Here is a 14857-nt window from a genome sequence, read left to right as displayed (position 1 = left end):
TTGCTGCCGAACTTGCGAAGCCCAACGGGGCTCCGTTAGGTAAGACCATATCGGCCTCGTCTGCCGGCAAACGCAAGGCCATCGGCGTTCAGAAGCGGCCTTCAGACGGCGCGAAAGGGCGAGCGCCATCTCCTCCCCATAGCAGGTAAGCCTTTGAACTTTTGTCTCCCTATACTTTCTCTACACTCGTCTCGCTGTGTTCCTTCCCTCCTAAACCGTTACCTTGGACCTTGCGTCCTCTCTTGTGTTCCCATGTTTCATGCTGCGTGTCCCCGGACGGCAACACGGCAAATACCAAGTGGTGTCTTGGAAATTCAAGGGCTCTCCAAGACATTGTGCTCGGCGGGAAACGGCCCTGTGTCCAATCTGCAAGAGACAAGTTTGTGCTTCTCCAGGCCTTCCAACCGCGTGGTCTCGGCACGAAATTGCCGGCCAGGCATGGGCAATGCATTTCTCGAGCTTGCTGGTATCGTGTCTGTTGCGTCGCCGTCCGGTTTGCCAGCACGACATGGCTCTCGTCCTTGCTCGAGCGAGTCGTCGGGTACAGCGGTAGAGCTGCGATAGTGTCAAGTCCATGTGGGCCGGGGATGGCTTCGATCCCCACGCTAGCGACACTCCTTATTCTGCACCTTGAGCGTCGGGATCCCATCTGTCGTGTCCGGCCATCTGGTCTTTGGGAGGCCGAGGATGCAGCCTGTTTCGAGCGGGCACGCGCCGGAAGCGTGTGGCCAGAGCTGGAGGACAGAGTGCGACTGAAGGCTCCGTCCAGTGCCGTGCCGCCAACCCCCGGCCTGGGGTCCGGTTGGATGCCTCTTCCCCCAATCCCCAGCAGACGAGACCCCTTCTCCCATGATCCCTGGCTCTAGAAGACCAGCCTATTGGCCCCACCGCTCCGGGAGCTTCTCGTTATGGCTATTTTTTCTCTTGCCTACCCCGCCGGCTTCACCCTTTCCTGCGGTGCGACTCGCCGGACGACGCTCCAACTCGCCGCAGTCGCAAAGTCTCCGTCATTTTGCTCTCACATGCCTCCTCCTCCCTGGCACTTGTGTTATTTGCCGCACTAATCCTCTCCTTGTTCTGTCGTCTGGGCCAACTCGAGTTCTCTCGTTTGCATCTTTGGCTTCTCATTCATCTCCTGACTCTCTCCTGACCTGCGCATTCCCACTCGTCTCGTCTCCTCCACAACCCAGGCTACTTCGAATTGTGCGACGGAATGACAGCGCTAACCTCGCAACCGGGCGACAGATTCCAGCGTCATGTCGGCTTCGACAACGTCCCCAGTGGCGAGACGTCGAAGAAGGTACCCTCGTCGCTCGTGCTCAATGTCAGACACGATGGGTATCAGCCGCGCCGCCGATCGCGCACCTTCATGGTCGGCATTGACGAGCACTCGTATTCAGACTATGCCATTCAGTGGCTGCTCGACGAATTGGTCGATGACGGCGACGAGATCATCTGCGTACGCGTCATTGAAAAGGACGTGCGGCTCAGCGACAAATCATACCACAGCGACGCGCAGCAGGTCATGAAGAGCATATTGGAGAAGAACACCGAGAACCGTGCCGTCGCATTTGTCCTTGAGTATGCAGTCGGCAAGCTACATGCTACCTTTCAGTCCCTGGTAGGTGGCTATGATGGCCTTTTCCTTCCACCGCTCCCCCAAACCGTCTCCGCGCTGAAACTAACATGTCCGGACGCCAGATTCAACTATATCAGCCAGCCATGCTCATTGTGGGCACTAGAGGGCGGTCCCTCGGAGGCATCCAGGGCCTTGTCAACAATCGCAACTCGTTTTCAAAGTACTGTCTGCAGTACTCTCCCATACCCGTCGTCGTCGTTAGGCCTAGCGAGAAACGTAATAAGAAGAAGGCGAAGCGAACGAACGACAGCACGCGACAGACCTATGTTAGCATGCTGGCCGCTACCAATGGCAAGCATGAGGCCGATAGCGAGGCCAGCAGCACCTATGAGCTGGAGGTGCAGATTCCGCGCGAGGAGGAGGCACACCAGGTAGCAAAGGTACTGGGCCTGCCTGCCAAGTTCGATCCCACCATCAAGCCTCTGCACGAGTCAGTCTTGATGAGGTCAAAGTCCCCCGACACCGTGGCCGGCCCCCGACCAAGTGCGCCCCGCCGCGTCAGCACCGACCCCTCGCCTCCCAGCGCCCCCAATAGTGAGGATGAGGAAGACGATGAGGAGGGGGAGTTCGAAGTCATGACGGGTATGGACGCCCTAAATCAGCAGCAGAAGCTCGATCAGCTTCACAAGATGGAGGTCAGCGAGGCGGCCGCCCTTCGCCAGGGCATCAATGAGGAAGAGGAGGACGAGTCGGATGAAGCCCAGGCGCAGAACTCTGGGGGCGCATCCTAGAAGATGCTCGTCGGCCCAGATCGTGCCTCCCAGGCTCAATGTTCGGATGGCTCCCCTAATGCCCCCACCGTGACTCCGGCGGCAGCAGTAGGCGACGTAGGGGAGGTTGAACCGGAGGTTACGATGAGAGGGGGCGGAGACGGAGACGGAGACGGATCCCGCTTCTATCATGCTCGCTATCGCAGAAGGGGCGGTCGTTCAGGTCAATCGGCTTCTGCCGCAGGGTCAACGCCCTCGGAAACACCAGAAACAGCACCAGAGGTCGGAGAAGTACCAGCATCGGGACAGCCATCTGGTGGCAACGCACCATTCCAGGCATCATCCCAGGCACCGCCAGCGTCGAGGCCCCGCGGTTAGAGAGCGTCGGTTTTAACAAGCCAACCACCCGCGGGCGGTGCTACTGGCGCCCTTCCAGCATTGGACGGCCATTGCATGACGAGCCCCTTCACAGACGAGCCCCTTGAATTCGATCCTCCTACGCGAAGCTATGGGATTGATACCCAATTTACAATGGGTTATTCTACGCCGAGTCCGTCTTCTTCTTCTACGGCTGGCCCCTCCAGCCAAGGCACACCTTTGGACGATTATTTCGCAAGGAGTCCTTTCAGCCCTTGTACGATGGACGGTTTTATGGATAGTCCTTCGAGGGGGAGAAAGCGCCGGGGAAGACGGTCAGTACATGAATATTCACTGACCTTGTCGCCGGTTCTCGAACCCTCCCACGGGCCAGACGTCGATGCGCCTACAAGGGCCACATTGTCAAGACGTGGATCCTCAAGCTCCCACAGAGGCGTATCACCATGGGGTCAAGCCGCAAGAGGCTCAAATTCCAGAGCCAAGCTTGTACAGGAGGGTTCCAGGGCTCGCAGGCCCAATGCGCCGTTAGTCTGGCCAATGGCAGTCGACGGAGGTTCATCGCCCGAGCTCTCTGCAACCGAGTTTCGAAAGGAACGGCGTTCATGGTCAGCCACATCCTCATCAGCGTCGGAGATGACTCCGTCTCCACGGGCTCGATCTCCGCCCCCACTGTTGCTGGATAACAGCGAGGGTGCCCGCCATGGCATTTATTCCGAGATCAGGCGACTCAATCACTGGGCGGCGGAAGCTTCGAGGGCAGGTGATATTGCCAACATGTATTCGACAGGCAAACAGAAGACGAAGGCATGCAGTCCTTCGGACGTGCGGCCACCAAACGAGGACAAGGTGTGCCTTGTCAGGGAAATCGATGTGCTCAAGGCAAGGTTTCGCGCCAAGTCGGAGGACGGGACACGGGAACGAGCATCGCAGCCCCCTCTTTCAACGAATCAATATCCCGCTGTGAGCCGCTCTTCCTCCCAGTATGGCCTTTCCAGTGGTCTGCACCGTTCAGCGTCTGAACGTCAAACCCCTTCTCGTGCGGACTGCCCGCCTCAAGAGATGCGCCGTTCTCACTCCACGCACCGGCCCCCCTTCCCGCAACAGCCGCAGCAAGAGACCGCGGAACAACAGGAACGACAGTTGATCGCGATGCAACTCTCACAGCTGCAGTTGTCCCAGACTCAAGCTCGCCAACCGACGCCGGTAGAATCGCCTCCCCAAGCGTCCCAGCCACAGACGTTGGACCATCTGCCTCTTGGAGCGCCTCAGTCACAAGCGCTGGTCCATTTGCCTCGCGGACCGTCTCAAGCGCAGACGCTGCTTCATCCGCCTCATCGCGTATCTTACCCGCAGCAAAACCAACGGCATCAATTCCAGTTACAGTCACAGCAACAGTTGCAGCTACAGCGACAAGGCTCCCAGGATCAGATCCAGCCAGAGCAGCAAGCCTTTTAGCATCAGTTGGAGTTCCAGCGGAATGGCTACCAGCATCGGCCACTGCCGCCACCACAGCGGCAAGGTTACCCGCACCAGCGGCAATTGCAGCAGCAGACTTTCCAGCATCACTGGCCGCAGCAGTGGCATCATCAGTGGCAGCCACAGCAGCAGGGCTACCTGCACCAGCGGCAGATACAGCAACAAGTCCCCCAGCGTCGATCCCAGCGACAGTCTGACACTGGCCGTGGGCAGCATCTGCTGCAGCAAGAGCAGCAGGACGCTAGCTTGCGAGCGCCTTCCCGGGCTGAGGCACAGCTTGCCATGCAGACATTGCCGTCTTCGGAAGGGTCTCGCCCGGGATCTGGCCTGCCGGCAGCAGAAGGAGTGGTTACTGCCGTTGTATCGCATGACAAGGATGAAGTAGACGCAGATCCACCCCCGGAAGCCGACAATACAGGTAGTCCGAGCTACTACTTGTTCGTGAAGAAGAAGCTGACTAAGATGGTTCATCTGAGGCGGTCAAGCGCCTTGGGAGTGACGGGGAAGGATTCCTGATCATAGTTTATGCAAGGTTACGAAGGTTACGAGATCTGACTGGATGGAGGATGACTTTACGGCACAAACAAGCGTGGGTAGATGAGCGATCGGTTGGTTGGATGAAACACCTTGAAATGGATGGAGAGGTGAGACACGGGATCAACAGCTGGCATCACATTGTGTATGTATGATAGCGCGGGTCGGGCGATGATTGAGGATAGTGAGACCCGAAGTTGGTAGCAACCATGGCATCTACCAAGGTACATAGGTATTAGTTTGGCTCCGCGGCAGCCAGATGAAGAAAGCGATTAAGTATTGGATGCGGGCCGGAGTGTGCCGTGAAACCCGTGAAGCAAACGATGACGAAGCAACGGGGTGCATATGGATGATCCCTGTCGTTGTTGACGCGGCTTGGGAGAGGGGAAGAGGAGGCTGTAGGCAGCTGGGACTTTGAGGTACTAATACGAGTATGGGAGGCCAAGACGCTGGCTGATATGAGGAGGTAGCACGACGACGCCTTGTAAATGAAGTACTAGAACGATGGACGACCGATGGGGCTTAGGTAGTAGCTGTAGTGGTAGTGGTAGTAGTGGTAGTGGTAGTAGTGGTAGTGGTAGCAGTGGTGGTGGTAGTAGTGCCGCGGAATACGAAGGTGACGATAGCTTGGTTGGTATCTTATGTATGATACGAAGTCTATGCTGCAGCCTTATCCTGGTGTTGCTGAAAATAGATGAGTGGTTGTGTGTGTGAAGTCTTTTGGTGGTACCTGTGCCTTTTTGCAGATGCGATGCCATTGGGCGCAATTGATTGGCCGGATGAACCGCTTAATGGCCTGGTGGGGCGTCCCATTCGAAACGACCCCGGATGCAGAAAGTTGGAGGGATCGTCGTCATTCTTGTGGTTTCTCCATGTCTTTTGGCTGGGCCCTGGCTCGGTGATTACTCCTTTGCCTTGCTCTTCTACTTTGACTCTTTTCTTCTAATATTCTCACTCTACTTGTCACTATCCTTCCCATCATCTGTTGCCCACCTTGCATTGAAACATATGTGGGAGTGGCTACAAGCTGCACCTCACACCAGAGCCCCTTCGATACGTTTTATCCACGATATATGCCACTATTCTCTTCGGAACAGCTGATAATCAGAATCTGCGCGCCATTTTTTTCACTCTACCTTGGCAGACAGGCAGGCTAATTTGATATGAGCGTGGGGTTGCTAATTTGCGGCTTTGCGATCAAATACTAGCAGCCTGCATTTGGAGTTCCAGTCGCTCTTTCATACCTGCTACCACTCCCGTCTTTGCGCTGCATTGGCCGACACTCGTTGCTTTTTCCAGGCTGTTTGACTTGTCTGCGTTTGTATTGATCGCATCGGTGTCTCTTCATTTGGCAGTCTGGAGACCAGAGGGAGCATAGAAGGACAGAGATAGGCGGATTTGTTTGCTGTGGCGGCTTGAGTTACGTTGCTTTGGAGCTGGTACGAGGATTTGGCGGGGCAGAATATTGGACGACGAGGTCGAGTGCGACGACGACAGCGACGACGACGACGACGCCGACGACAATACTGTGATTGAAGTTATATCCTCGATACGGGACAGTCATATTTCGATTCGAGAACAAGTTCGAGAGCACGACTTATCGTCGTTATCAACCGACAACAAGCACCGCGACCGACCAGCGTCAACCCAAAAGCAAGACGACACAGGCAAATGTGGCCATTCTCCCCCCCGTCGTGCGCCCACGATGCCTGCGCTCCGCCCAACCCGCACGCTCTCACGGCCGCCTCGCTGCTGTCGGCGCTGCCCTTTGCCGGCGTCTTCCTGGCCGCCAATGCCGTCGCCGTGCGCCACGTCTTCCCCAAGCTGAGCCGCGCCGCCCACGACGACGCCCGTGACGGCGAGGACCATGTGCTGCCGTCCCATGCGCCCGCCGCGCTGCGCCAGGCCCACGCAGAGCACGGCAGCAAGAGCTGGAGGCAGAGGGGCGCCGCCTGGGCATTTGGCACCACGGTCGGGCTGGCGGCGACGCTGGGGGCCCTCATCATGGCCGAGATCGTTGGCGCCGTGGACGCGGCCGCGCGGAACCTGGCGCTGAGCGTCACGGTGCCGGCGCTGCTCTTCATGCTGGTCGTGCTGATCCCCTGGCTGGAGTGCCGCAGCCTCGTCGCCAGCGCCGGCTGGAGCTTCCAGCGCACGGCCAAGGGCAGGCTGCCACGGGTTGCCCTGGGGTTGCAGGCGGCGCTGTTTGGCGGCTGGCTGTTTGTCTTCTGGTCCATGGGCAGCGTGGTGCCGCGGGCCGAGATACTCCTTCGCGCGGTGCCGCCGCCGACGGCTGAGCATGCAGGCGACAAGACGAGGGCTGTGCTGGGCAGTGCGGGCGAGGACCTGACGAGGGCGTGTCTGGAGCGCATCGGCGTCGTGGGCATCTCGCTCATGGCGCTGCTGTCGGGCTTTGCGTCCGTGTCGGCGCCGTGGCACACGTTTGGCCGTGCAGAGGCGAGGCGGCGCAGGCCGTTGACAGAGGCGGATCTGAACCGCAAGCAGACGGGACTGGATGCGACGAGCGAGATGCTGGCGACGAAGCGACACCGGCTGCAGCAGCTGCAGCGCAAGGCGGCGGCGGCGCAGGACTCGGGCAAGGGGGGCAAGGGGGGCGGCGGGCTGGTCGGGCTGGTGATGGGGTCGGTGCGCGGTCTGTCGAGCGAGGAGGCGGAGATGCAGACGCTGCGGATGGAGATTGCCGGGCTCGAAGCCATTGAGGCCAATCTGTCGTCGAACCTGGCGCTGATGAAGAGCCAGCGCGCGGCGTCGGCGCGGGCCTCCACGACGCTGGGCCGCCTCCTGCTGGTGCCGTCGTACGCCTTCAGCGCCTACTGCGTGTACCGCATCCTGGCGACGGCGCTGACGACGATACGGAGGGCGTCTTCGCCGTCGGCGAGCTTTGCGTCGAGCGATCCCATCAACCGCTTCCTGGGCCTGCTGGCGCGCCACTGGGACCCGAAGCTGGACCAGATGGCGTGGGCGCGCATCATCAGCTTCGCCCTGAGCGGCGTGATCCTCGTGGCGAGCGCCAACAGCGCCATCCAGACGTTCCACCTGTTTGCCAAGTGGACGCCGGGCCTGCTGCGGCATGCGCAGGCGAACCTCGCGCTGGCGGTGGGCCAGGTCGCGGCCACCTATGTCATTTCCGCGAGCCTGCTGCTGCGCAGCCAGCTGCCCAGCGAGGCGAGGTCGGCGGTGGGAGGCGTGCTCAGGGGCGCGCTGACGCCGGCCTTTGTGGACGGGTGGTTTGAGGGCTGGTTCCTGGTGGGAAGCGTGGTGACGGCGCTGGGCATCTGGTTGGGGGGCAAGATTGGAGGTGGGAGCGAGGTGGATTGGGATTTGGACGGGTATGGGATGGAGGAGATGGGGGCCAAAAGGTCGTGATGCGCCCCCTTTTGATTTACGTTTGATGACTATTTGTTTGTTTTTCTTTTATGCTGGCGCGGCGTTTGATTTTGCTGCTTCACGAAAGGGACAGGCTGTTTGTCTTGATCTAGGCTTCTCTCTCCATCATTGGCCATTTATTGTATGAACGCCTTTGCCACGGCTGCAAATATCTATCCATCTATGTCTCATGACGAACAGGAAACAATCCATCATGCCTGAGTCTCATCACCACCACCAAACCCACCCATCATCATCATCATCATCCATCACACAATGATTCCCAAGTCCCTCCCCACCCTAAAGCTCTCCAGAATCGACCCCCAGACGGCCTGGCTCGTAAACTCGAGCACCTTTTCCCTCATCTCCCCCTCCCCCTCCCCATCATCATCATGCTTATCATCCACCACCCTCCTCCAAGCGCGGCCCCTCCTGACCTCGTCCTCCGTAAACCACCCCCACTCAGTATGCTCCTCGGGATCCGTCACAACCCGCTCGCTCACGCCCTCATCCACGGTAGCAATAAAGTTTATTTTCCCCCACACGTTGCGCGTCTCCAGAAACGTCGTCACTTTCATCTTGTGCAAGCCCATGACGCCCTGCACATCAACGTCCTTGGCGTCTTCCTCTTCAGGGGGAATGCCCCATTCGCCGCCCATTTGAGCGGCTTCCTCTTGGGTGTTGACGGAGGAGGAGCAGCAGCGGGCCATGCCGACGGTGGCGTGGAAGTGAGGGTTCGAGAGGGAGGCTTCTTCGTGGAGCTCGCGCGCGGCGGCGGAGAGGATGGATGGATCGGTTGGGTCGACGGAGCCGCCGGGGGTTTCCCACTTCAGTGGGTATGAGTCTGTTGGGGAGCGGCGGAGGAGGAGGATCTGAGGAGGAGGAGGGCTTGGAGGCTGAGTGGTGGTGGTGGTGGTGGTGGTGCCTTGTTGGGGGTGAGATTGAGAAGGGGGTTGATGAGGTTGTTGGCGGAGGATGAGGACGCTGGTCATGAGGTGCGCGATGGGAGGGTCGCTGGTCGTGGAGAGGGATTGCGGCGGGAGGGTTGATAGGGGGGAGAGGGAGGGGGAGTGAGTGTAGGGGTAGGGTTGTGATGCCATTGTGGTGGTGATGGTGTCTATGGCTGTTATTTCTGATTTCGTTGATAACAAAGTACAAGAGAGACTGTTGGAAATTATGACTGCTGTTTGAAATCAGAGTGTATAAGGGGTCTATATCGCCGACGTTGATGAAGGAGAATAGCCTGGTTGAGGAACAGTCACGACAAGTGGACAAAGGGGGGCCGCACTATAATATATCCGGATCGTTCACCCGCTTCAATACACGGCAAGCCAGGCAGCATCTCTTCTCTACCTAGACGTGCCAATCTTTGCTGCCTGTGATAGGCAACACAATTCATATGGCAGAGACACAGACACACACCAACATCAGCCGGATCACTCATCACGAACGATCCCATCCCCCCCCCCCCTTTTTTTTATGTAAATATATTGTTTTACCTCTATCAATCGAACGCGCTTCAAAGCGGCTACATTCGGCCCGTGTCAAGGTCCCGTTTCTTTGCTCTCCTGTGAGTCGCCTTGTCCTGCATCTGCCTTCACATTTTTCACCTCCAGTCAAGGCGCCTCCACGGGCTACGATTCCTCTCACCAGCAAACGTCAAGCCTGCCGTCAGTCGGTCACCTCTTGCTCAGACAGCAAACAAGGCGGCAGCCTGCAGAGGGAACCCTCCTTTTTGTGTTCCCCTTCGTTCCGCAGATGAAGAGATGACACCCGCTCTCCCCATCACCTCAGAGTAAAGCGTGAGTCGGGCATCGTCGCCATCATTAGAAAGTCCATCATGCAAATCATCTCGCCCTCCTTTTCAATCTGGTCTGTTCCCCCCCCCGCATGAGTGCATATCATAACTGGAAAAGCATACTTGCATCGTTTTGACCGTTCCTGAACCCTCCCTGCCCCCGTTGTAATTTGAAGATAAAAAGTAAAAAGAAGGAAAAAGAAAAGAAGGAGAAAAAGGAAAAAAAAAAGAGAAAACGAAAAGATCAAGATCAAGTGTTGCGGCCACATGCAACTTTAGACAAACTTTCATTATATCCCGTCCACCACATAGCAAGCAAATAGGCTCCTCTGGAAGCCGAAGCAGGCAAAACATGGTAGGACAAAGTAGCCGTCGTCATGGACCACGCCAGCTGATGCCCCGAGCGCCACAAGATGCTTAGGCATCCCCTGGCATTCGTACGGCATCATCCAGCCTTGCCGGAGAGCCATGAGCCATATCCAAGCGGTTTGCGGCCGGAGACGGGGCGAGATTGCAGGCTGTAGGGGGAAAGGGGGCCTGCCCGCAAATCGATAGAATGGTGGGAATCGGGACAACGTGCACATGATATAGCAGGACCGGATCCGCTGGCAGGGGTCTTGCGACGGCAATCTCTAGTCATTGAAAACCGAAAGGAAATGGCATCAAATTTTTACAATCGCTCTTTTTCGTGATCCCTCGTTTTCGTTTTCGTTTTGGTTTTTACACTCGTCCAATTCGTCCCTTCTTACCAGCCGGGACCGTCGTCCAGCCGTCCTCATCAGCAGCCGGAGCCGGAGCCGGAGCGTCGCCCTCAGCCGTGGGAGCAGCAGCAGCAGCAGTAGCCTGCTGGCCGTTGGCACGAGGCGCCCGGTTGTCGTTGCGGGGTCCTCGGGGAGGGACGTCTCCTCGGTCACCGCCGCGGCCACCACGGCCTCCGCGGCTGAATGCGCCTCCTCGGGGGATTCGCTGTTCGTTTGAAGCCGATCGCCAGTTTCCAGACTCGGTAGCTCTTGATTTCTGTCCCTGGTTGAAATCCCTGGGCTGGTCACGCGTCCGAATGGGCACCTTTTGCTCCGCCGCGCCGTTCTGCTTCTCCTGCTCGGCCTTGGGCTCTTCCTCAGGCTTGGCTGCCGTCTCACCCTCGGCCTTTGACTCTGGCTTAGCCTCGGCGGCCTCTGCAGTCGCGGCGGGCTCAGCGGCCTTCTTAGCTGCAGCCTCGGCCTCAGCCTCGGCCTTGGCAGCAGCAGCCTCCTTGGCCAGACGTCGCTCTTCCTTGGCCTTCTCGTCTGCTTCCCGCTTCTCTTGGATCGCCTGCAGTCTCTTTTCCTCAATCTCCTTCTCCCTTGCGGCGGTGTCGATGGGTCGAGCAGCTCCAAAGGGGCTGGCCTTGGAGTCCGAAGTGTTGGAGGAAGCAGTGTCGGCAGCTTCCGAAACGGTTCGCTTCTGGAGGTTCAGGCGAGGACGACCACCCTGGGCATGGGCCGCAGGTGCGGCGCCGGGAGAGGTCGGAGTCTCGGCTGCGGGGGCGTTGGCAGCATCGGGACGCATGCGGTCGCGCCATTGGAAGTCCTTTTCAGCAGCAGTGGCAGTGCGCTCCGGGCGCTCGGGGCGCTCGCTGAACTGCCGAGCAGAGCGGCCTTCTTGTCGTCCCTCACCCCAGGCCGCGGGCTCCCGGCGGCCTCCGCGGTACGAATCGCTGCGCTCTCCCAAACCCTCCTGAGGTCCGCGCGCGCGGCTGCTTTCACGAGATCCAGGTTCCTGCGGAGACACAGGAGACAGAGGTCCGCGTCGCTCCCAGGTCATCTCTCGAGGGGCACGGCTCTCAAAGGCGGAATCACGAGGAGGGCGGCGCTCGCCAAAGTCATTCCGGGGACCCCTCGACGAAGGGAGGTCGGGCAGAGGGCCCTTGCGGGTCCACTCACTCAAGTCTCGGGCAGACTCGCCACGGCCCTCTCGGCCTTCACCGCCACGAGCTGCATTATCCATTAGCAAATCGAGTGCAAAGGAAAAGTCAGACGTAGCCTGTAGGGACGAGACATACGAGGATCAGCGACCTTGATCCTGATCATGCGGCCCTCGAAGGACTGTCCATCAAGGGTCAGGGCCTTCTTCAGGCCTTCGAGATTGCCGAACTCAACATATCCAAAGCCCTTGGGGCGCTGCATCTCACGGTCCTCGATGATTCGGACGCTGACAACGTCGCAGCCGGTGAAGAAGTCGGTCACAGACTCGGTGGTGGCGTCATAGGACAGATTGCCCAGGTGGGCGGTATACGGGGGTTTCTCGGGAAGCTTGGAGGGGATGGACTCGCGGACGGAGTAGCCTCGATGAGCGTTAACACGGGCGACGAGAAGAGAACAGTCAAGGTTCTGGAGCGCATACCTCGGTCTTGCCACGAAGACGTAGCATTGAAGCGGCCGGTGTCTCGGGCCGGGGGCAGGGCTTGGGTACCTGTGGGAGCCGGTCAATATCAGGTTGCCCTCTGTCATGACACTGGCATGCGATAGTCTGGCTCCTCTGCCTCTCTTCCCTTCTCTGTTTCTCTCTCTTCACAATCCGTTTCCAGTGACAATCCCTCCGTCTTTTCTTCTTCTTCTTCTTCTTCTTCTTCTTCTTCTCCCTTGTTGCCCGGGTAGATGGTTGCCAAACGGCATGCAGGACTTACCAGACACTGCAAGTTAGGTTAGCGAGAGAGCAGTAGACGAAACTCCAACAAGCAACAACATACCATAGGTTTCCTCAACCTCATCAGCCCAGTCGGAGCCTCCACCAAAACCTGCGTCGAGAGTCAGCATCAAGCATGCCGATGATCGGACTTTCCATTAACGGAGCCGGCGGGGTGTCGATGCGACCCTGGTATGGAGTGGTCGACGAGGGTATCAAGGGAGGGGTGACGGACCAGAGTCAGCCAGAAAGTCCCCGAGGGACATCTTCTGCTGTTCCTTCTTCTTGGGAGCTATGGGCCATTGTCAGCAGGGCGCTCTCGAGGCGGCAGCAACCTGGGACTCGGTGACATACGCATGATTGCGGTGGGACAAGGGCGAGCTCGCGCAACGATATCAGCAACCGATGCGCGAAAGGGCAGAACGCCGAGCTGGTGCGGGCGAGGACGACGAAGAGGCGGTGGCCGAGAGAGTCGACGCAGCAGGGGCCAATCACGGAGGGCAGATTGGCTGCGAGTTGGATCGGACGATGCGAGTGATCGAGTCCCAGATGCCGGGTCTGGGGTTGGGACAAGGTGAAATTTGCTCGTCGAGGAAAAAAAAGATGCGGCGTCGTGAGAGAGGGCTGGCTCTGCCTGCCTTTTCCATTTCCAATTTTCGCCCGCCCAAGAGTGGGAGGCGCTAGGCCGCGTTGGGGCTAGCCCGCAGCGACATTGCCGATACCTGCTGCGCTTGCGAGGTACCTGTACTCGCAGCCGAGCGCCTGCATTGCCTGTGGTGCCTGCGGATGGCTTGCGCGGGCGAAGTACCTTGAAGTCGCTGCCAGTAAGGTAAGGTAGGTAGCCGCCGACCCGTTTTGTGCATATCGCATCTTACCGTATCCGCGGCCAGGCTGGGGCCCCACCTCGACAGGCGAGAATTACCTTGGACGGTGATAACACAGGATGAACTTCTTAATCAGCCTTGTTATGATACCCAGCCTTGCATTCATTCATACCACCCCGTACCTTATTTACTTACTACCTACTATACTCTTTTCATAACATGTCACCATAATTGACATCTATCGACTTGACTTCTCCTCATTCAACAAAGCCAGTCATCACCGAGACAAAAGTCATCATGGGCGACCGACCAGACACTTCAGCTGGCGCCGTGCAGCAGCAGCAGCAGCAGCAGCGGAAGAGGCGAGGCATCTTGCCTCCGGAAATCATCGACCTCATGGTGGCTCCCGTCAAAGTTGGCACATGGACCGGTTAGCTTCCATTCACCATAACATACTACCAATTGTTCTCAGATCTAACATGTTCAAGGTGCTGTTGGTGTAATGGCCGGTGTCGCTGGTGCCATTGCGAGAGACACCAGCCCCGTGGCCAGTGGTGCTGTAACTGGCTTCCAATGGTTTGCTCTAGGAGGAAGCTTCTGGTGTACGTTTAGCCTCCCTTGAGCCATTGGCCTTCATAAAACTCGTCACTAAAGCCGTCATCAAGTCACTCGATCTGTCACCGTCAGGGCCATGGGGGGTGACGAGCAGTTGAGGCCTGTCGATAAAACGATAGCCAGCACCATCGGCGGTTCAGCTGCGGGTGCAGTGGCCGGGCTGATACGTGAGTATTTTTTGACATGATACTACTGGCATCGGAGCTTGTCAACTTCTGACAATTCACAAGGCGGACCCGGAAAGATTCTGCCTGCCATGGTTATGTGGGGAGTGCTGGGCGCAGGCGGGCAGATGGTCGCCAACGGCCTGAGCAACAGGAAGCCAAAGGTCAAAGACGAGAACGACAGCTGGTTTCGATCGAAATGGAGCCCTTTGAAGAAGCTGACAGACCAGGAGTACATTGACATGATGGAGGAGAAGATCTTGAGGGTTGACGCAGACATCGCCCTCATTGACGACCGAATTGCCGAATTAAGGTCTGTTGAGCAAAGGGCCAAAGACGAGAACAGGACATGAGAGCTGGTAGCGTTGCGTTGTTTTTGCTTCTTCAGTCATTGTGGTGTGTATATGGCTGGTAAGTATGTTTGACGGGTTTTGACTCCAAAACATTGAGGACAATTATATCGGCGTTAAGGGGGATAGGACATTGTATGATCACGGAGTGAGCGGAATTTGTGTTCTTATACTCTATCATATCTCAATCTACTCGATTGCTCGATAGAAAGCATATAGCTCGTGACCCCTGCCGAACTTTGTAGGTTAGCTGGGCTCGGAGGCGGTCCGCTCACTACCGCGACGCTGATATCATCACAGAGCAGTCATGGTCTGTCT

The 14857-nt window shown here is 57.9% G+C and overlaps 5 protein-coding genes across 5 annotated transcripts; 3 read left to right on the top strand and 2 right to left on the bottom strand.

The window, feature by feature from the left end:
• Positions 1-1213: 1213 nt before the first annotated feature.
• Positions 1214-2370, top strand: TRIREDRAFT_3976 (uncharacterized protein; the record flags this gene model as incomplete). Its single annotated transcript, XM_006965157.1, has 2 exons — positions 1214-1621; positions 1702-2370. The coding sequence occupies 2 exons, from the start codon at positions 1214-1216 to the stop codon at positions 2368-2370; spliced, it is 1077 nt and encodes a 358-aa protein (XP_006965219.1).
• A 4038-nt stretch (positions 2371-6408) lies between these two features.
• TRIREDRAFT_107503 (uncharacterized protein) lies at positions 6409-8124 on the top strand (the record flags this gene model as incomplete). The annotated part of the gene is made up of 1 exon (XM_006965456.1): positions 6409-8124. The coding sequence occupies one exon, from the start codon at positions 6409-6411 to the stop codon at positions 8122-8124; it is 1716 nt and encodes a 571-aa protein (XP_006965518.1).
• Positions 8125-8393: 269 nt separating this feature from the next.
• Positions 8394-9224, bottom strand: TRIREDRAFT_107502 (uncharacterized protein; the record flags this gene model as incomplete). The annotated part of the gene is made up of 1 exon (XM_006965321.1): positions 8394-9224. The coding sequence occupies one exon, from the start codon at positions 9222-9224 to the stop codon at positions 8394-8396; it is 831 nt and encodes a 276-aa protein (XP_006965383.1).
• Positions 9225-10642: 1418 nt separating this feature from the next.
• Positions 10643-13134, bottom strand: TRIREDRAFT_78044 (uncharacterized protein; the record flags this gene model as incomplete). The annotated part of the gene is made up of 7 exons (XM_006965320.1): positions 12941-13134; positions 12822-12878; positions 12651-12698; positions 12588-12593; positions 12305-12373; positions 11964-12245; positions 10643-11895 (listed from the first exon to the last, which is right to left on the bottom strand). Exons 1-7 carry the CDS (start codon positions 12942-12944, stop codon positions 10643-10645), a joined length of 1719 nt encoding a protein of 572 aa, XP_006965382.1. The 5' UTR covers positions 12945-13134.
• Positions 13135-13758: 624 nt separating this feature from the next.
• On the top strand, positions 13759-14536 carry TRIREDRAFT_42377 (uncharacterized protein; the record flags this gene model as incomplete). The annotated part of the gene is made up of 4 exons (XM_006965192.1): positions 13759-13840; positions 13899-14012; positions 14076-14192; positions 14256-14536. Coding segments are annotated over 4 exons (594 nt in total), but the record flags the coding sequence as incomplete, so codon positions are not given.
• Between the last annotated feature and the right edge of the window lie 321 nt (positions 14537-14857).

This window comes from Trichoderma reesei (genome assembly GCF_000167675.1).
Source record: "Trichoderma reesei QM6a unplaced genomic scaffold TRIREscaffold_9, whole genome shotgun sequence".
Taxonomy (NCBI): Eukaryota; Fungi; Ascomycota; class Sordariomycetes; order Hypocreales; family Hypocreaceae; genus Trichoderma; species Trichoderma reesei.
Note: the sequence above shows the minus strand (reverse complement) of the source record. Positions and strands in the feature narration are given on the sequence as shown.